The sequence below is a fragment of the Strigops habroptila genome, chromosome 4, assembly GCF_004027225.2.
Source record: "Strigops habroptila isolate Jane chromosome 4, bStrHab1.2.pri, whole genome shotgun sequence".
NCBI classification, from domain to species: domain Eukaryota; kingdom Metazoa; phylum Chordata; class Aves; order Psittaciformes; family Psittacidae; genus Strigops; species Strigops habroptila.
In genome coordinates, this window is record NC_046358.1 from 23274268 (window position 1) to 23297719 (window position 23452).

At 36.7% G+C, this 23452-nt stretch overlaps 1 protein-coding gene across 5 annotated transcripts in view; it reads right to left on the reverse strand.

Moving 5' to 3' along the window:
- The window catches only part of PPP2R5C (protein phosphatase 2 regulatory subunit B'gamma), an 81503-nt gene that overhangs the window by 51243 nt on the left and 6808 nt on the right, over nt 1–23452 (reverse strand). For all 5 annotated transcript variants that reach the window (XM_030481199.1, XM_030481201.1, XM_030481200.1 and 2 more), the window contains exon 3: nt 11889–12048. In XM_030481199.1, coding sequence (XP_030337059.1) covers nt 11889–12048 — 160 coding nt within the window. The remainder of the gene's footprint in view (nt 1–11888; nt 12049–23452) is intronic.

Genomic DNA, 23452 nt, shown 5'->3' on the forward strand with positions numbered 1-23452 from the left:
TCGAATATTACTGAATTGAATGAAGGAAAAAGAATAACTGGGATATAAAAAGAGAAGAGGAATATTACCCATACGACATGAAGAAATCAATTGGATTTACTAATTGCTGACAAGGCCCAATTTGAAGTAGTACCTCCTAGATGTCACAGTTGAAGAAGGATATAAACCTGATGAGAAAGCCCAAACATGACCAATCTAGAAAATATTACTTAGTAAAAAAAATAAAGCTGCTGTGATGTAGGCTATTGGGTTTTTTGTTTGTTTGGATGTTTGTTTGTTGGCGGGGGGTGTTTGTTTGTTTGATTTGGGTTTTTTTTTTTTTTTAATAGAAAAGACTAGACTGAGAATATCCAAGTATTTTAGAGTGTAATTATGGAGATGAAGGGAATTAAGTTTTTCCTACATTCACCAGACAGTAAATTTCTCCTACACCAAGGAAGATTAGGTTAGATACTAAATGAAATCCTCTTGCAATAAGCACAGTGAAACAAAGTAAGAGACTGCAAACTTTCCAATAATTTAAAAAGTCACCAAGCATAATGAGTGATACAAATGTAGCTGATACTGCTTTTGAGAACATTAAAATGGACTACATGAGATACCTTTTTCCTAAAACTACAGAGATTCAAATAATTTGTCCTTGCAGTCTAGATAAAAACAAGGGAGGTACATTCTCAAAAGTGTCAGGTTTCTCTTGCGTATACCTTAGATGTGCAGTTTTAGTCATATAAAATAAAAAGCTACCATAGAGATGAGCCTTTAATAAAACTCCATTTAAAAACAAAACCAAGACTGACCTCGTCCAAAGTTTTTTATCTTGATGGATCAAGATAAAAAGAAAACTGAAGAACAACTGAGATAATTTTCATTCTATTTTCATATGCAGAATTTAATAAGAAAATTCTGTTTCTTTTCCCTATCTAAAGTACAATTAGGCTGTTCTATAGTGATAAGACACACTATGAAGCAGCAAAAATTAGGTTTAAAATTCTAGTTTATCTGGTAACCACATCTTTAAGAGGCAGCTGCTCTCTACCTCTCTGCTCTCTTTGCTTCAATGGTCAACTGCTGTTTCTGTTGCTTTGAAACTCCCTGCAAAGATTAAATGGCTATGAAAACTGCTGGTCCAATGGCACACTGAACTACTGTACTGGAACACAAGGCAAAAAAGGAATATTACTTTAGTTACAGTTCCACTTCCTACTTTATACACAAGCATGGCTTGAATAGCTGGAGGTTCGTTAGCAAATTTTAGGTAATGGTTTCAGAGTTAACCGCCCTCCATTGTTCTTAGAATCAACTAGCTTGGAGAAGTCCTTTAAGATGATCAAGTCCAACCTTTACCCCAGGACTGCCAAGTCTACCATGAAACCATGTCACTAAGGGCCTCATCTACACGTTTTTTTAACTGCTTCACTGAAGAGAGTAAATATGACACAGTGCTAGGAGTAGCATTGGCAGAACACTAAGTCACATTCAGGTAAGTTTTCTTTGCAAGATACACATACCGTGTTCACGTTTCTTCCTCTTTACAAGACTGTGTTACATCTGAGGTCGGTACTTAGTATGAAGCTGGTTAAAACTGCCATAATTCATAATTCAGTATATTCCTGGTGTGCTTCTGACAGGAAACTAGTGGGGCTAAAGAACATAAATCTTTATAAGGCCTTTTGTTCATTAACAAAATCTGGTATCTTCACTAGTCGTATGGATTGGGAGCTACATTGTACTCAGGAGGGTTGTATACCCTCCCTTTGTTCCAGCGTCAAAACATTTGATTTGCCACCAAAGGAAAATATTTACCTGAGTTCAATTACTTTGAGCAACCTCATTTGGGAAAAAAAGTGCAAAGAAAATTGAGTTAGGAATTGACTTACTAATGGAAGGGAAAGAATACTAGTGCAAGTGGAATGGAGCTAATGAATATCAGTGGGAGGAGGAAGAGCTTACTTGAACAAATTTATGAATACCCTTCTGCTGCAAGACAATCAAAAACTGCATTAACTTTGGCTACCCATATTTAGAATTTAATGAATGAAAAAACAGATTGATAGCATAGCAAAGCTGTAGGTCTTGCAGGTTTTCTCTGAACCCTGCTCATCACTTCTAACTTCCTGATGATGGGAACAAAGGAAAATTCTATAATAAATTTCTCAGGATATACATGTGTTACATTTAGGATCCATCACTATAGCTGGTGAATTCTCTTTATCCTGGGAGACTATGTAATATTTATTTCAAAAACACACACTCTATTTGGGTTGTGATTTAAAAAAACCCCAACACTCACCCCCCATTCACCTGCCCAAAGGCTACCTTTATTTCCATTCTGAACTAGCTACAATTCTAACTGATAGTGACAGAATCAACAACATAAGATAACTAAAACTGGATTAATTTCTATTTACATGAAGGCACTTTAGACAAAATTGATTACCTATCAGACTATATGAGGAGTTTTCAATTTTTTGATTATGGAAGGACTATTTAGTCTGCACTCTAGGGTAACTAAAGGCACAATTCCACAACTGCTGAAGTTGCTATGCCTCAACAACCTAAGGCAGCCTAATTGCAGACTGATTCAGTCTCATTCCAGCATTACCCCCTGCTTTATTTTGCTCTCATCTGCTTCAGTGGTCATCAGACCCACAGCTGAGTTGGTTTAGTCCACTAATCCAGCAGAAAGCCACTTACTTTACTGTCAGGTTGGTTTTCTGTTAACTTAAACAGTGTTCTATGGCAGCCTAAACTGAGCTAAGTCTGAATGAGCTACTGCTGCAACCCCACCTGCTGCATGGTTGAACCAGATTAGGAGACTGAGAAGAGTTCAAGTGAGAAGGAAAAGGTGGGGGGTTTGAGTCACATCAATTCCATTATCTGGTTCACCAGACAGCCACCCAAAGAAGGGGTGGGAATAAACATGACTTGCTTTTACTGTTAGGACCAACATAATTTACTTTTTTCCCCTCTAATTATAGCCTAACCAAAACTTGCCATTCTCACAAATGATGTCAGGCTATGGAAAACAAGGGTCTCTTGACAACCCTGAACTATGAATTACCTGAAGACAATAACTTTGTCCTAGGAAAAAAAAAAAAAAAAAAAAAAAAAAAAAGAAAAGAAAAGAAAAGAAAAGAAAAGAAAAAGCACCGGATACTACACGTTTTGGAGAAGAAATCACAGCAAAAGGAAAGATACCAGGCTTCTCCTACAAGGTTCTGACTCAATTCCAAAGGACAGCCAAGAGGAAATTCTTTAAGGAAACAGAGGTGGTAAACACCATGGTAACACTTAGCTATCAAAAGAAATACACAGATAAGAAAAAAATCCTTAGCTGGATCAATGAAATGGGTATGGACTATCATTTGGCTTCCTTAAAGAATTTCTAGGACTGAAGCATGGCAAAAGATAGACTTCTACCTTCCACACTGAAAAATCAAAAATTTCCTTCAAATATAGCAAAAACTGATTAAAAGTGGAATTGACAAACATCTGCCAGCAACTGGATTTTTCTCTATCTTGATTTCCTGCTATTTGCATGGTCACTGCACCACACAGACTACAACAGTGCCAAGTTTCCTTCAGTCAATACTCAAAAAGTTTTATAAGGGGGGGGTATGTGTGTGAGGGGAGGAATCGGTAGATATCTGTTGAGTTCAGAAAGCTGTACAATACAAAAAATATCATTAGTTACCTTAAAAAAATATATTTTAAGAATAGCATCTGGTACAAAACAACATTTCCCATGGCATATTGCAGAAGCTTATTTCAAATACTGACACAATATTTTAATCAAGCCCAGTAGAAAAGCTAACACGTATACCATCAAACTTCCTCCCATCTGTGGCCTTGTTACATAGGTCACACATGCAATGTTCAAGAAATGAAGCATAGAAATTTAAAAGTAAAAACTTGAGAACATGCCAATTATCCAGCAAACACTGACTTATATTTACATGTATAAATATCGCATTCAGTATTTGATCAGTAGAGCTCTTATGGAGAAATTCATTGTTTAGGTTTGATCATAATGAAGACCTGTGCAGTGGAACAAAATGTTCTTTTTGTAAATAAGAGCGTAAGAAAAGACATTTTTAAAAAGATCTGAATCTCAATTCAGAGACAAGTTACAATCTAGAAAATAAGACAAGGCCACATTTTAAATCCCATTTTTATGGAATCTAGCCAAGCTTTGGTGGAAACAAGTTTGGTAGGAAATGCTGCCAGTGACAGATGTAAAGCATTCTTCTAACAGTTTCAGCTGCTGACTAATGAGTAGGTGTTTGATAGGGCAGTTGAAATGAAAAACGGCTCATTAATCCAAGCCTATGATTTCACTTGAAGCTAGCTAAAGAAAAAAAAAAAAAAATCCCACACTGAAGCAAAGTACTTTTTTCTTATAACCTTTTTGGTAGTTATTCACTATCATGTTTCTTAATCTTTAAAATGTTACGTAGTAATTCGGACTGGATAATTGCTAAATATTTTAATACTTTGGCAATCATTAAATATTAAAATATTTACTCATTTGATAGATCATATTTTCCTGTATGAACACCGAGCAATTGCCAGTTTTTGCTTTAAGACATGTATATGCTTACCACACACATTTTCATAATTCTTCTGAACATTTAAAAGAAAAATACATACAGGAAAGTCTGTTTATGCCACACTATGATAATGTTTTTAAGATCAAAGACAAAGTTACTAACTTAACATGACAAAGTGCCTCCACAGTTCTTTCACGATACAATTCATACATTCAATGACACCTAACCATACTGAAATAGGGAAGAGTGAACTTCTGCAGTATTTTCCATTATGGATTTTCTGTTTTGATAAATTCAATACAATATTGGGCTGCCAAAAATACTATAAAAGCATGAATGCAGCCAGGACCAGAAGGATAGCACTCAGCATGCTGAGTTAGTCCAGTATAGTTCATGTACAAGGGGGAAAAGAATCACAAAACTATATTCATCAATTTTTTTTGCATGACAAATAATTTTTTTGCCTTTTAAATGCATTCCTTATAAGGGCAAATTATCTTTTACAGTAGCATTATCTTGTTTAATCTATCATATTACTTTGCATAAAATACTTTTAGCTGAACAGTGATGCTACCACCTTGCAGATGGACAAAATTTATTCATTTCCAGGCACAAACACAAGCAGCACAATTAATCTGGAGTGGTCAAAATATTGCACCTTTCTTCTCTACCCGATTTACAACTGGCAAGAGTAGATTTCTGCAATGAAAGTGACATTAAGTATTGAGATGTCCAGTCTCAACAGCTTTTAAGAAAAGCGCTCCTAAAAAGCCCATAGTTCTCCATTACTGCCATGATCCCCATAAATTCAATTACATTACATATATCCAGTCAGTCTCTTTTTGTATCACAAAAATAGATGCTAGTTTTAAATGAACAGGTAATACACTCTGCCTAAGTTTGAAATTACTCTGATATGAATTTGTGGAAATTACCAACATATATAGTTGAATTTCTCTGCAGCACAGAGAACAATACTTGATTTGCTTTTACTTTAACTTTGATATCAGTTTTGCTTACTTATCTGTACTCTACAGTTGAGAGAAACACACAATCACCTTACAATTCTGGCATTTGGAGAAATTCTCACTTTCTCCCCCTTCCTCATAGTTACAACAGTTTTATCAATGAAATTTTGTTCCAATTTTTTTTTTTTAAGAATCAGAATCTTAAACTGGAATCACTTCATCTGCAATCTTGATTCATCAGACTTTAATACTGTACAGATGATGAAAACAGAATGATCTCCTAGACAGCTATTTGTCTTAAAAACATTAGGAAAGCTTTAATAAGGCTTGCCTCCCTATCAGTGTCCTGTATCACAAGCAGACAAGTTGAGACACCGCCCTGATGTTCTCTATGTTCTCTCACACAGAAGACTCAGAATTTGGCATAGCTCTTGAGTCTCTGCTTGAATAAAAAAGGAAATCATGCACTTTGCATGAAGAGTGCTCAGAAAAAATGGCACCCTTATGACCTGCTGTGTTCATTATTTTCATTATTAAAAAAAAAAAAAAAAAAAGAGGGAAGAAAGAATAGATATGACTGATAGTACTTTTAATGTTGAAATCATGCCAAGTCAGGAACAGACATCTCCACCAGAAGGTCAAAACAGGGCTGATCAACACGCACAGCAAGATCTTCAACAACAAAACACCACAATCCTGTCACATGCAGTTATTCTACATTAAGGAAACAGCACAGTATTCCATCTTCTATACTTCTCAGCACGAAAAGTTAGTATGCATGTCCACATCTGCCAACATAGCTCACTTCTTCCTGTCTTGATATATGCCTTTGCAAGAATATTTTATCCATGTTTGCAAGATCAAAAATCCAATTCCAGAAGGTAAACAGTAATTCTGTGAATAAATCAGGAACTGTATTTGAAAATAAAAGCTGAATTGCAATAGCCATCTTTAACATTACACAAAACAACATTCACTGATCTAAAAAAGAAACCAGCCCAAGTCCAAATCCATGAACAAAATCACGACACTGGCATCACAGAAGCACTCTATAAGGATATAAAATCATTCTATCCAGCTTTAAAATCTATGTACAGAAATGCTACCAAAAAAGTGTATTTTTACATCACGCTAGAATTTACATATGCATGACTAACATATGTTCATTGGGAAATTTTGCAACACTTCAGAATATTATGGAGCACTGAAGTCACTTTATTTTTTCAAATTTCTTATTCTAGGACTGACAGTGAACATTATCTTTTAATAAATATTCCTTGCAGGTTAAAGTTAGATTTGTGACACAATCTTATTTGACAGTGTATAAAACCTTTATTCCAATCACAGCATCTTAATGTATTTAAAAATTCTCATTGCAACGTTCTCTTATGTACTGTAGAGATTCAGACCACATTCTTAATCTCACCGCTTTGCCCAACAGTTCTCTCTAAACCCTGCACATTTACAGTTTACTAAAATCAGTACATCCTTGCAAAATAACGTACTTACACAAATACAAGTATGTTCACCTGTTTGTACTGTTAAAATCCCTTGTAGCATACAAACTAAATGTACATAATGGGCAAGGGAGCATCTTAGAAATCCATAATTTGCAAGACTGTACCACAGGGGGAAAAAAACTGTCAACGGAAGTATTACTAAAACTGTAAGTTCTTATGAATATAAATTCCCATTTTCAGTAATGTACATTTTTGAATCATTAAACTTAAATTTTACTTTTCTGTATTAATAGCCTAGAATAGAAATGAAAGACATTAACATTTAGATTGCTAGTTAACCAGTTATGAAATAGCAGACTGCTGGCTGTTCTATTTTTTTGTTGTTGTTCCTTTTTGATCTTGGTCAGTTACTCAGTGAGTCCATCACAGCAGCAACCTCAATCCTGCAGATGTTGCCCACTACTCTCATGTGGTAAGGGACAACTACATTCTCAGTAAAATCAGAGGAGAGAAATAGACTTAAATTTTTTTTAATTAATAAAACAAAAAAACCCACAAAGCCAACAACTTAAAAAAAGCCCCAAACCAGCAAAACACCAACCCAAACAGCAACAAACAACGAGTTACCAAAAAAATTTCAGGGAAAATTCAGAAAACATTGTCTGATAGTAAGCTTATAGAATTTACAAACGTTTGTGTGGTAAAAGTTTTCTTAATATGCATGTAAGAGAAGGAAAAAAAAGGCTGCTAGATCTGGAATTAAGTGCAATTACCTTATTAAAAATAAAGCTAAAAAAAAAAAAAAAGAAAAGGAAGAAGAAGAAGAAGAAAATATATCCTTCCTTTCCCTCAGCATTAAATACAGGTCTTTTTTTTTGTTCGTTTAAAGTTTGAGAGACTTGATCTGTATGACGGCCTTAGGAAACTAACTCCATGAGAGCTGAAGTGAAAATGTATTATTGCAACTGCCACATGCACAAGCAACAAGAATGCAATTCATAACATACCATGACACTCTCAAAAGTTTCCTCTCAAAACCAAATGAACACAGCTAGATGAATAGCACATATGCATCGCATATTCAGGCTCTCGAGCTTTTTCCAGTATATAATGTATATGGATGTCAGAAGTTTGTAGAGGTAACGTAAAAATCAAGAATTAAAGTGAATATGACCCACCATCATCACCAGAAATGAATGCTAGCACACAACAAACTAAATCAGAGACACTATGGAATTATTTGCTAATTAACCACGAAAAAGTTATCCATAATGAAACAATGAATTAAAGTTTCTTGCATAAAGTTGAAGTGGGCAGTTGCAAAGAACACACTGACACACACTACTTGAGTGTCGGTGGTCAGGTACATACCAGCTCAAATCTGGTACTTTAGAAATATATTTATTAAATATTCATATTGAACCCTCTGCTGTTTATCTCATACAGAACACATTCTTAAATCTGTAAACAATTTCAATATATCCCAAATTATAAACTGTTTCTTAAGAAAGCAAAAGTGAAGAAAGTTACATTTCTGAAGGCTGAAACACCCCTTTCCCATTTATATTTGAAATAACCAAAACATTAATCTGCAACTTTTCAAATCATAACAAAACACAACTTTAAGGCCAGGGGTTTTTTTTTCCCCAAATAATAAACAACTGAAAGCAAAACCCAACTTTCTGTAACTGAAGTACCTGCACTACAAATGTTAGCTAACAAGCTGAACCAGATAAGCAAAAATTAACATAACACAAGTCTGTTGGCACAGAATTTTTCTTTTTGTTGTGAAAACAGGCAAGATCTTGAAAAAATGTTTGAGACAGTTCTGAGGGTGCTTCTCCAGAGAACCTTCTGGGTTATCCGTGGGCAGACAAGCTACCTATTCCAACTGAACTAAATCAGGTTGCATCACACTGTGCTACAGGGAGCTTCGCAGCTTGCAGCTTTGCTAATATATGGATCTCAATGCTCCACAAACCACTTGCACCAGAGACTTCTTTTTTTCACATTAATCTCTATTCTTGGAGCCTCTTAACTCATAATTTATTTCCTTTTTGCATTATCTGAGCTATTCTGCTCCTCCATTTCCTGAATAAACTAAGTGTGTACAATGTTAATCATAAGCTCCTCCAATGAATACAAATCATACCACACTAATACCAGTCACCAGGGCATATAGGCTGGTATTTCTGGAACCCTATCATCAGCACTTCTGTGCAACGCCTAAGAGAAAGCTCACAACACACCTAAAGACCAAAAAGGATTTCCTAAGTAAGAAACCTTGATGAAAACCCACTCTGGCATCTCCTCCTTTCCCTTCCCACTATTTCAAGTGATCCACTGACCTAAACTCCAGCCCTATGGCACAGAAAAACAGTGGCTATCTCTGCAATACCACAGGCCATTTAGAGCTTACTGGTTACAAGCTTTCGCAGATCTAATACAGACCTTAAAGCATGCAAAGACAACCCCATTCTATATGCTCTGATTAAAATACAACCTCATGTAACGTGCATCACCCTATACAGTAGTTAACCCAACATTCATGAAGAAAACACACATTTCTCTCTCCTACAGAGAGAAGAAAGGTTTCCCAGGTACTGCAGCTGTAGAAATACAGCCACCTGTTATAAGTAACTGGAGTTTGAAAGCTGTTTAAACACAGCTAACCTGAAGGAACAATATGTTCTTCCCAGTGCTTCATTAAAGTCAAACCTGCCTTAATCATCTCAGTCCTTTAAATTACAGCCTGTCAGTCCACTCTAACTCCCGCCCAGACACAGACATTAAACACCACACTTGAAGCTGTCCAAAAAGAAAGTTCCTCAGCTTTACTTGACCCAATGAATGCACATCAAGTCATGTATCTCTGTACAACGTTAGGAGAGCAGGGTGACTCACTGGCCAACAGCATTCTCAGCAACCCTACTAGGTGGGAATGAATGAACACATGCGGTGAGCAATTATCCAGACACTTGCTATGATCCATGAGACTGGATGTAGCTTTATTAGTAAAGGTAGTAACTACCATCTATCCAGATCAGCCATTGCACCAGCATTTCATAACAAAGTTTGAACCTCAGCAGCCTGGGGACATACACAGAGCATCAGACATTCACCACAGATGAGCTCAAGATCTTTCATTTCACTTGAAAGTAGGGGGAGTGATTGCTGACTGAAAGGCAAATATACTGCATATGCACAATACGCCTACCATTTCTTCACATCTAGGTATGTTATGTCAAATGCACTAGAATGCTCTTGGAACAGACCTTAAGACTTACTCTTCCTTTTGTTTTTTAATTTTTTTTTCCACTTCTCCCCCCACCACGTCCAAGCAGGCATTCTTTATAGGTTACCAGTTTAAACTGCAACAGATCTAAAACTTCACCTCACCAACTGCAAAATGGATTACTTTCCCCCACTTCCACCTGCGCTCATTTTTCTCATTTCCAGCTCACTGTTCACTCTGCTTTGCATGCTCAGTTCTAGCCTCCCTGAGCTGACAATCCCAGGCACAACCAGAGACATACTATTTAAAATAGGACAAAATGGAGGTTCTAGACCATGTAACAAACATTTTTCTTGGCAGCCGAGTCTTTGAACAAAAGGTCATGCCTGTCAATAAGGCTGTATGCATAACTTTTTATAAAAATCACTACTTTAATTCAGTGTCATTTGCTTATGTCACACCCTGGATGTGACAGCTTGTGCATGAACCTACTATGTCAGTTTAAAACATAGGCCATATTATCGATAATCTGTGGTGCTAAATATTCTTATTTACAAATCTAATAAAATAGACTGAAATTCACCAATTAAACCGCAGTTAAAACTAAGCAGCATCTTGTATATAGACTGCTATACTAACACGATGGACAATATTTCATATATTTTGTAAAAACAGTATCTGTGTGAAGAGATGAATGTTGTCTAATTTGATCTGTATCAAAGCAGTATAATTCAGATGGGCTGAGAATCTAAGTTTCTTATATTCAAGAAACACTAACGCATTATATCAAGAAAACAGTGACTGGAGGAAATGTCTTATCCCTTGACATTTCCACATTGCCTACATCAATACTAATCAACACTTCAGCAATCTATTAGGCTTTCACTGCCAACTTTAAACACTGGAAAGCAGTATGCATCACACTTCAAAACAGCTGGTTTTTTTTTTTCTTCAAATAAACCTTCAGAGCAAATCAGTTGCTCATAAGTAATAGATCAGTGCATCTGACCACACCTGGAAAATTCTATCCTAGCACTACTACAAGCTACTGTAAGCACACTATGGAAACATGTATCTACACAACAGACAGTAGCTAAAATAAAGATAAAAGCTGTGTTATTAAGACATCAACTATCATCATCTTTTCATCACAGATGGCAGTAAATATAAAAGATCACAAAGCCTTAAAATTGACAAAGGAAAAATTATATTCACTAAAAAAGTGTCACTCCACTTGACCCATGATCAGGAAAACAAGACCAATAAATAGCGATAGCCAGGTCTTCTCACAATGCCAAGAGATATTTTAGTACAAAGTAGGGTTTCAGCATGCTGCACTGAGGACAGATGACTAATATTTTGCACAGAGAGCCCAAATATTCTGCTTTTATGTGAGATGAGCAAACATACTTTCACACAGACATTCCTGGGTTGAAGAAACATAAGTATTTCCTCTACTGACTGCCAAGAGGGCAACACATTGTAAGTCCTCCTATAAGGATTAAAAGAAAAGAAAAACCAAACCAAAACAGTGTTTGAGCATGCAAGTATGTGCAAGTTTGCATGTGTATACTTGATATATTATGTATGCTGTCCAGATATAAGTGTCATAGTTGAGATGCTTCTCTGTCTCATAAGATCCCCCCAAGAGTCATTCTGATTTAGAAAGACATACCTTTTAAAGCTGGCAGTTTCTGAAGCTCCCTGTTATTGCTAACATTAAACCTTGAAGAACTCTGCCGCTTTTCTTTCTTCAATACTGTCTGTGGTGCTGGTACTTTGATTTTAGATAGCTGTGCCGGGGGAGGAGTGCTGTTTGATTTTTTGTTTGACACCTGTTTAAAAAGAAATGAAAGCAGTTAATTGCAGCTGAAATTAGAAAAATCTTCTAAAAATGATTGTTACAGTAATAAATGAGGCAAAATAAGTTTCTAATCAAATTGCTCTATTCATCATCTTTTGAACATATAGCTATCTATTCTGTTCCATCTTTCCAGTGTTCATTTCTTTACCACAGCCCTCATATAGATGGGAATAGATCATCTTGTTACATGCACTAACTCATTTATTTGAAGTTACCAGCCAACTGAAAAGCTACTCTCACCTTTTCCCTTGAGAAGTCCAGGTCTCCAAGGTATCTAGCTGTCTAACTTCAGCTTCAAATGGATCACAGGATCTTGTCTATTTACAGCAGGTGAACCTCTCACTGCCTATTTGTACTGTGCCTTGCTGCTAGAGTCCTAAGCTTAGCTAGGCCATTCAGGCTTTGATATAAAGTTAAAAGGATCACATCTTACTATTGTAGTAGCTTCAGCAGCTTCTAAAACATATATGAAGATTTGTAGCAGTTTACTGCCTACTCAGAGCAAGTTGCTTTTACTGTAATAATCCTTATCAGATTGCCATTGTACCTCTGTATGAACTTTATAACATAAAACCAGAACGGTTCCCATCTATAGGTTTCCAATTTGCTGTTATTTCCCAGACTATACTTGACAGTGCTCTCAAGCTGAATAAAATGCATCATTAGCAAAAGCCTGTCAGAACTTGTAATGCTGCCTTTCTCGTTCCTTTTCTGAAATAGGAAAAGCAGGTTTAAAGTAGGCAATAGTTAACTTTTTAAATATGAATAATTTCATAGCGTTCTTTACAAGAATGATAAAACATTTAGGAGTACCTTACACTAAAAATATAGAAACAGCTGAGCAGGAATCTTACTCCAAATATACTAATTAATTTTACAGGACCGTAATTTGCTTTCAGATTTGCAGATTACTTTACATTAAAGCACACACATATGAAAATACACCTTGGCACTTTTATCTTACAGGAAAGACTATGTTATCCTTTTCAGACAGTGCTCATGCAATAATAGGAAAAAAATCAGATGGGAATGGGATTCAGGATGGAAATCAAGTTGTAATGCTGCTGCTTTGGCAGTTTCAATTGATTCAACTAGAATTTTGATAAAGTATAGTAGATATCAAAGCAGTGTTTCATTCCTGCATGAGATAACATCAGTGGCATTTCATAAGGATACGGCTAAAACAACACAAACCACTTTTCTTCATGTTCTAAAAAGGATTTCCAGAATAGCTTATTCATCAACAATTTCCATATGGTCTGGGAGCGCAGACATGCAGTGCACATGGAAATGTTACCACACAGATTTATCTACCTTTAGAGTCTCCAAGACAGTAATTTTATTCAAATTTTGTTCTAGTAGCATAACTGGGAGAGAAATTATATGCTTCAAGTATAGGTTAACACTTGTGTTATGTTAGACACACAGTACTTAATGTATCAAAGTTACAAAAGCAACATTTAGTTTTCATTAAACATATTTAAGATGACCATTTTGTGAATTTAAAATTGTAATAGCAAAACCCCTCACAGCCTTATAGAACAAATAAGGGAGACAATACACTGAACACTAGAAGCCTTAAGTTACCAAAAACAGTCTGTAGTTGTTTCAGCAGAAATGGCATACATTGGCAGATAAAAGCATTTGTGTACAAGTAATATCCATTATATTGCATTTTTCAGACTATTTCACATTTAAATCCCAAACACTAAATGCTTAAAAATTTTTTTGCTGAAATACAAGTGCCCTGCAACGTAAATTCTTTCCATTAATTCAAGTTAAACACACCCCAACAAATGAAAAAAAAAAAAACCCCAAAAAACCCCAAACAAACAAAAACAGACAACAAAAAAAAACCCCAAAACAAAACAAAAAACTGACATTCCAAATAAAATATATGAATAGACTAAGCAGAAAGAAAAACAATGCTAAAAATTAGGAAGCAACAACTTACCAAGTATTAAACCAAGCTAATTAAGATGCAATATAAACACTATTAATGCACAGGATTCTGTACTTTCAGTGTTGCGCTTTGAGCCTAATGACGTTTTTCTGAACTGGCTATCTTCCACTACCACCTGTTTTTTGTTCATTACTTGGAACAGGAAAAGCTGCTTTCCTGTTTCCTCTATTCCCAAACAAACTCTCAATGTTGAATTAACAAGTGCTCACATGTGCCTACACACATGCACACAGTACAGTATCCCAAGGTAACACACACCTCAGGGAACCAACCATTCTAAATTCTAAAAATAGCCAAAATTGGTTATTTAAAAGGATGGGTAACATTTCTAATTAGAAATGGTGAAAGAAAGCATTTTTTGTTACTATGGCAACTTCCCATCTAGCAGTGATGACTCCAGTGTAATTCCAGACTTGAACTGCTAGCCAATTTATCCAACAGACTTCCTCCCTCCTTTCTACCATCAATCATGATGATCCCTGCCTTTCAGTCATGCTCCAGTCATTCAGCCAGCACATGCCAGAAAGCTGCCAAAACAGTTTCCAGCTCATTATTACTGAATACTACACTACACAGCTGTACCCAAGGCCTCTACAAGTGGCACTATGGTGCTACCACAACTGGCCTCCAAAGCTTGCAGCCAACCAGCCCTTGGAAAGAAGGGTACCAGGAGAAAGTGAGTTAAGTCAACTTAAGTCACACAGCTCAGCAATTTTAACCACTCCTCTAAAAAGAAAAATACAGACTAACAGTTCTGTATAGTAATTTGCTAAAGATTTCAAGGTAACATAACTTTTTACGAAGGCACAGTTCTCATTAGTTCAGATTGAAGACCCAAACCCAGTTTCTTTCTCCCAGTAACAAACCAAAGTACTTTAGAAACCACAACTCCTGAGGATAACTGATGGATGTTCTTCTACACCAATGAAGAATTCAACTTATTTGACACCAGAACAGTCAAACTACAGACACATTTTAATCAATTCTCCTCCTGTTACGAGAATGCGAAATACCTATTCTTCCCCTTGTTCTGGCAAACAGCTCCTTCCTACTCAAATGTTTATATACTGATAAACAGATTTAATTCTAAAAATGCTGATAAACCCCTAAAAATGTGTACAAATTACTCTGAAAAAATGTCAGATTGAGAAAGTGTTTCTTAAGATCATAATTAAGACACAACCCTTGAGTTTCCTGATCAATTTAGTTTTTAAAAGCTAGAATTTTACATAGTTTTATGAACATTAAGACAATAAGGAATGGTGTGATTCTAACTTAAGTTCTGCTTGTAACAGTTGAAAAAAATAGAGTTGATGTTCCTCAGTACCCTTGAATAAGCTTAAAATTAATTCAAGAGAGTGAAAGGCAGGGAGGAAAGAGGCTTCTTGCCAGTCACAATAGTTCAAGATAGATAGTTCTTGCATCCCTTTGTTCCTTGAGCCCTCCTCCATTAAGCAGGATGTGGTACATTCCTTTTCCTTGTCTTACCCTCACTGTTTTGAGCAAAGTCAGATCCTTCAAACTCCAACTCATAAGCAGGCAAGTATAGATCAGAGCACAACACTAAATTTATGACCAGGGAAAGAAATATATGAGTAGACCAAGCATATCTACAGTTACAGCCAAGTTTTCTTTTTGAATTAAACTGACCAAACAGCCCACATGGCAAGTTTTACTTTCAGCCAGCCATCTAAGGGACAAGAGAGAATACTGGGATCTGGAAGAAGGGTCCACCCTGCATCCCATATACATCAACAAGTCTTTCAGAAGACCTTATTCTTCCCTTTCTGACAGTCCTCCAAAAACTGGTATGCAAGCGACCTTGACCAGTATGGGCAACCAGAAGAACTCTGCCTGACCTTACCTTTCAAAGCCACTCACTAGTAACTGAATTAGACCAAACCACACAAAGCCTTCCACTCCATGAAATCAAGAGCCTAGCCAAGCCTAGAGCAGGGTCAACTCTGTAACTGTGCAGCAAGCTTTCACACTGCTTTCTAAGATAAACTGGTCAGAGCAGGTGAAGATTTGAAGATGATAATAAAATCACCTGGATGCATCTGTCATTCAAGGTTTAAAAAATTGCATGGCTTACTAGTCACAAAAACCAGATCACCCCCTAAGCACAAGGCAAGAGGGATTCTCTCTTTGTCTGAAGAAAACATGCTGCTAGGCAGCACCCCATATGGCGTTTCTTGACAGAGATTAGTCTAACACTAATCTGCAGATTTCTTCCCTCTAATTACTATCACCACTGAATTCAAGTTAGTATCAGTGTGCACACCATCCTAGGATGACAGCAGCAAGCCACATACCAGCAAGAACCTTGATAAAAACACTGGACTACAAAATCGGGATAGGTGAACCTTATACCAATTAACACATGATTAAGACTCCCTGTGAAATATACATACACAGAGAAAAAAGCACAGAATATTTTTTATGAGAATCATTAGTCTGAATCTGCTTACATTAATGCAGAACTAATCCCTTTCTTCTTTTCCTTTTGGTATAGTAAGTAGCCTCCATGGACTTATTTTTTCATTAAGCTAAACAGAAGTCTGATCTATAGCACCCAAAAGAGCTCATTTCTTGCCAAGGCAGCCTCAGAAGGGGCTACGAAACCATTCTGGATTATATCTAAAATATACTTACAGTTAATCTGAAAAACAAGTTACTGAAACTAAACAAAGAACACAAGAAAACATGAAAGGGACATTTAGAACTTCATTTTCAAAACTATATGAGGGCCCAGTATGTAGCCAAAATAATTTAGCTAAGAGGTTAAGGCCTAATACATAATCAATGTAATTAAGCTGAGGGTTGAACTTAATTTAATCTCTTGAGAACTGAAATCAAAGATCAAGGAGTCAAAATGGGCGGAGAGCAGTTAAGAGCCTTCCATGCAGTCTTCTCCTCTTTGCAGTAACTTCAAAGTACTGTAAAAATCTCTGAGCACTCTGGGAATTTTGAACTCAGCCACAGAGTGCTCTCCTTTGCAGATCTTCATTTACTGTTTTGGGGGAGGGAACAGGAACAGATTGTATGTGGCATATGGCCCAGTAGCCATCAACCTGGTAAATATATCCACAGCATACCTTCAGGAGGTGGGATGGTGGGATCAAGGCAAGTTGTTCAAGACGGCACACTACCAGGAGAGCAATATTTGTCAGCTGATTTCAATGCTGTGTTAACACCACCAGTTCAACATGCCTTCCAAAAGGACATCAGATTAAACTCTTGTTATTATGGTATTATGCTTGTCAGACCTATCCAGACAGTCTGCAGTAATTCTAGTTCGTGAAAGTAGTGCCCAACCACTGGTAAGGCATTTGCTATGGAGCAACTAGCTGAGATCTTTAACATCAGTATTTTCAATCTACAGAGACTCAGCACAAGCCATACAAAGCTTGATGTGGATTCTTAATCATCTGGACACACAAAAAGGGGCACTGATCCATAAACAACCCAGTGAAAAACAGGAGGGAAACAATATGCTTGCTGGGTACCATTCTGGATGGCAAATGGTTCTGAGGTTCTCAATTTGGTGAAGATTCTTGCTACTATGCCATTATTATTCACTAGTTTCACTAGATTGATTGGACAGGCAACTTAGGGACAAGCCTCTGGAGATGCAGTTTACGGTGCTGAAGGCTTTGGTTGGTTTCAAACAGATCACAATTTAGATTTCTATTGGTTTCCTCAACAAAATCATTTGCTAGGATGATACTTGGACTGGCCTGCTAGAATGACCTTTGCAGCTGCTAGGATGATACCTGGACTGGCCTGCTAGAATGATCTTTGCAGCTGCCTTTCTAGCAAATATGGTTATTATCACTGAAGATTATCTTGGTTGAGGTACACTGGATAGTCCAGTGATAGTCTGAGCATAATTTATGTTTTTACTTGGTAAGATAGCAAGAGCTGCACCCTAAAGCTTTGAGGATCCATGCATTATAATGATAAACAAAGATTAACTTCTCAACAGGGTGGTGATGACAAAGTTCATATATTTTACCACACTGTAATCAGAATTCACTGATTTACATTGTAGTACTTCTTTCACAACTATGATTGTGCATTACATGTAGCAATGCTACTGCTGGGTATTCTTGATGTCTAACTGAAGTTCCACTAGTATTTTGTCAGAGAGTTTGTTAAATCGTGTCAGTGACTGGGAAGTTCCCTAAGAGCAGTCATCTGGCCCTCTATCACTGTGGAGGGGTTCCCACAGCAAGTTTTACAGTCACAGACCATTTTAGAAGACTGACCTACAACTTGCTGAAGCTCTTCTGCCTTCTTTGTAGGTGTTCATTTTCCACAACACAACGTATTGCTTGTATTTCCTGTTAGGTGCTTACATTCAAGGCTCAAATTTTATCTTCTAAAGAATTGTATCATCACAGCTTTGTGCAACACATCTGACTTGCAACACATCAAACCAATCCTGACAATCGGCCAGCATACTGCATCCTTGTCATTCTTGCATTGTAACTTTACATTCACAGTTAAACACCAGTAACACATGGCTTGGCTTCCATTTGATCCATGTAAACTTAATTTTGTTTTAACTAGTTTACTCCAGGAACAAACTGACATTTGATTCCTTTCAGCCAAAGATCAGATCTACAGCCTGAGGTTGTAGAGTACTGGCAAAGATGATAGGGTGTCCAGGCTCAGTCTGTAAGCAGATTCATGCTTTGCATTTGCTGAAACACCACCATCAGTGAGCACCTGGTACTTAACAAACATTGATAGCAAAGCAACATTGGGTTCTTAATACATCTTCTAGAATGAAACATCAAAAAAACAAATGCCCCCCGAAAAGTAAAATTTGTTACCTGCAACCATTGGTTAGCTAATTAAATATGATTAAACCAGATAATGCCCTATGTATTATTTCAAAGCATTTACATAAATACCTGGATGAAGAATCTGAATAAATCATGGCCTAGCTTAAGTTACTTTTGCTCTTGATGGTCATTTGTAAGTTCTCTGATCAGCCTGAACCACCTTTTTACTTTCAAAAAAAATGCCTAAATCAACAAAAACTCTGTGCTTCTCTGTGTATGTGTACATATATACATACACACATATATGTAAGGTTTCCACATTTGAAGGAAAACACACACAAACTCATTTCATTTACTTTAAGCCCCAATTCCTATACTCTACTGTAAATTTTAATTATATAAAGCTGCTGGTGAGCTAAGGCTACTATATATGTGGCTTTATCACTGATGTCTGTATTCATGTGCTCCCTGAACCATTCATAATAGTTTCTCACCTCACATACTCATGTCAAGGTATTTTTTGCTTCATCCCCTGACCACCGATTTGGTATTTGTATTAGAAGCTATGTAAGAGAGTTACAGCACCTGACAAGTTCTTGGCCATTTTAGTAGTATAGTCATAACCTTGGCCACTTCTAAAGAACTGTTACACTAAATCATTTCATCTCCAGCTCTCATCGTGCTTTTATTTTAAATATCACTAGAAAAGTTTACTTTTCAGTACTTCAGACTGCTAAACTGAGCAATGACAAAGAAGAGTATTAAATTACAGTCACTATAAAGGTGTAGCAAATTATAATATTTGGCAGTTGTTTTTTAAGAAGTATATTCAGAAATGGGGCAGGATTTTTTTCCTATTTCTTTTTTTTTTTTTTTTTAATTAGCCCTCAACACCTGGGGGTGGAGAGTGAGGGAAAGGGGAACCGTCATGGTTTAGACCCAGCCGATAACTCAGCACCACACAGCCGTTCGCCCAGCCCCCCGACCCCTTCTCTCCAAGGCAGGATGGGGAGGAGAACTGGAAGAATGTAAACCCGACAGGTTGAGATAAGAACAGTTTAATAACTAAAATAATGTAAAATACAGTGATAATAGAAAGAATACCAATACTACTACAAAACAACAAAAGAAGAAATGAAAGCTCAGAAAACATAAGTGATGCACAATACAATTGCTCACCACCTGCTGACCAATACCCAACCCAACCTGAGCAGTAACCAGTCCCTTCAGGGTAACTCCATGCTGAGTTTATATACTCGGCATGACATGCTGTGGTATGGAATATCCCTTTGGCTAGTTTGGGTCAGGTATCCTGTCTCTGCTTCCTCCCAGCTCCTTGTGCCCCTCCTCACTGGCAGAGCATGAGACTGAAAAGTCCTTGATCAGGGTAAGCATTACTTAGCAACAACTAAAACATCGGTGTGTTATCAGCACTGTTCTCAGACTGAAGCCAAAACACAGCACTGCACCAGGAAGAAAATTAACTGATACAGTTGAAACCAGGACACAAAACAAAAAGCCAAAGCCTACCCTCCCACATGTAGAATTACATATTTATTCTGGCTTCAAATGAAATGGAGGGCTGGGGGGGGATCGCAAGATTTAATATTTGTAAAGTCTGTGAACATACGGGTAGCATTCAGCGGCTACCTCATTTTTCTTACTATTTTTATTTTCTATGGGATAACTATATTAATCATTAATGCATATGTGTAATACAGAATTAATACTTGTGCCCTCTTGAAGTTAAAGGAGTAGTGGGCATTAGGTCTTATGAAAAAGCTTTAGATAAACAATTTGAAACAAAGGATGAAAATTATGTTTTCAGTTTACAAGATGACAATATCCATTTTTGAAGGCCACTTTGCCCAGTGAAGGCCTTTGCCTTCATTGCTGTGTTTCCATTCAGGAAGGATTCAGAGAGTTTAAAAGCATGATTAGCAAGTAGAGGATAGCAAGTACTGAAACAAACCACGAATGAAAGTCCTCACACATCATGTTACAGAAGTAGTTGTCAGGCTTCTGTAAAAGCTAGAAGGGCATAGGATCCTGTTTTCAGAAGCACCTCCTTTTAGGTAAGGAAATACTTGTATACAGCAGTGTTTGGTACACTTCTTTATCAATCACATTAGTTTTAAAAGCGTAATATTAAGTTACATAACAGGCACTGTTAAGGTACCTCTTTCACTATTCAGTATTAATGTATATTTGCTTTGGATGCGGAAGGAAATTCCAATTGCCAAAACAAAAAGGCAAGATGTCATTAAAAATAGCAAATTACAGAAGTTAAAAACAAACAAAAAAATTGCACAGCTGCTTTAAGCTTAACACAAAGTGCATCTTTCTAGTCAGCAAATAGCAGCTCATTTAGTACTAAGAGTGTATTCATTTGCTACACTGAAGTATTTTTTAATGGTTATATCAATCCATTAAAAAAACTCTAGGAAAGAAAATGGGAATTACAAGCCATGAACAAAAATTAGTTTTCAAACTAATTTTTTAAGAAGTTGGCACACCAGTTTAGAGAGGGAAAAAAACCCAAACCACAAACAAAAAACAAAAAAGCCAACCATCCTGAAGGCTCACAGACTTTATTTACATAGCTAATAGAAGAGAAAATCCATCCTGATTTTCTATGCAGTTTTGTTTTAAAGTCCTGTTTTGCTAATGTTAGGACTAATATCCCAAGTCAATAGCCCTAGAAAGCTTCAGAAAACAGAAGGTCTAGCACTGCCCATTTATAGCCCTTCTGTGATTCAAACTTGAGAGGACTAGATGCTCAAAGTTTCAAATTTATTTCATTATGAGTATCTCCTTCCAAATTAAAGAACAGTGACTTTCAAATCAATTTTATCTACTGCATGGGACTGACTCAAGAAGACACTGGCTATACTGCCTGCCAGTCCAGCTGGCATATATCACAGAATCATTAGGGTTGGAAGGGACCTCTGGAAATCATCTAGTCCAACCCCCCTGCTAAGGCAGGGCCACCTAAAAATATATTACTGAATACATATTTAAGAAACAACTAGGGTACATCTAGGTTTGTTAGGCACTGCAAACACAGCTTACTGATTTGGTCCACTGAAAACTTGGCGGTTTGGGGATGCTTTATTACAGGCTATCAGCCATTCCTGATCAAGATGGCTATATAAATGGCATCAAACTTACAGTATGGTAGGGAATACTACCAATCCCCTTAAAACATTGCTTTAGGTTATAAATAAATTTTTAGTGTCAGACATTAAGAAAGATAACTCCAATCTATGTTAAATATATCCTTCTAAAAAGACATCTAATTCTATGAAGAACAACAAATACAGAAGAATCTTACACCTCAAAGACACTGAACTCAGTATATCCACAAACACTGTGCCACAAAGTGACAGAGATTGCCCATCTAACAACAGAAGTTTAAAAGAGCTTACATGACAGCTGCTTTTTACAAGTGACAATAAAAATTATACACTGGATCACATGCAGGTACAAATTAGCATACTAAACAATTAAAACAAGATTATCTCAGCTGATTGAAGTAATGTTCTGTGGCAAGGAGGTATTTCTAGAAATTATTTAGGAGCAGTCCCAGTCCTAACACATTTGAACAGGGAAGGGGAAAAACAATACCAGAACTTTTGGAAAAGTGTTCTCCCCTCCCTGACCCAAAAACTTCAAGCTCCTCTGCTGTAGTCTCTAATGAGTTGCCTAATAAGTACTTAGTTGTGCTAAGACTTTCACGTATAACTTTAAAAATTCTGAAGTAGAAAAACATTAGGATACTTCTACATATGAGCTCTGCTAAGAAACCCCCACAAAACCATCAACACCACTTTTAGTACCCATCCCTTGTTTTATTTATTATTTTTAAGGAAAGTGGCAATCACACGTGCACACGTAGTCAGGAATCAGTAACAGAAGTAATGAGAATACTCATGGTACTTCCCCACTGTGTACTGGCTAATACAGGAAAGGTGATCAAAGAAAACCGGGTAGCCACCTCTCAAAGTTCTTTCAGACATGAAGATCTTCTCTTGTTGGCCCATTAAAAAGACATTTCTATAATTTGGTTACTGTTGCTGAAAAATATTACCACAATGTTGAACAGCTTAACAAATCAACTTCTAAATAAAAAAGACTTTACAAAGCAGGGAAGAAAAACCTCCAAAAACACCACCTGATGAAACTGCTGCCCTGGAAGCTGTTACCAGTGTTTAATAAACCTAATGAAAAGTGATGGCTGCAACACAGTGGTAGGACTGAGCGTGGATGAATACTTACCAAAGCTTTTTTCAATTTTTTTTTTAAATTGGTTTCAACAGTGATTATAGCCCAACATTAGCCACACTTGCTGCCAGTAAATCAAGCCATTTCTTGCACAGCAAGAAAACTGACCAATGCAGTTTGTATTTTATTACATTTTGATTTCTCTGTATTGAAACAAACACCCTTGAAGTAGAAAGAACCAACCCAGGCAGCACATGGACACAACGTGATAATACACACAAAGATGCACACACTCCTCAAACCATATTAGTCTTCCATTTGCTCTTCTGCATAGCAGAAAAACTTGAAGAGTTATGAATTCTGTTCTTGTTTGTCAGAAGCCCCCAGGCCAATAC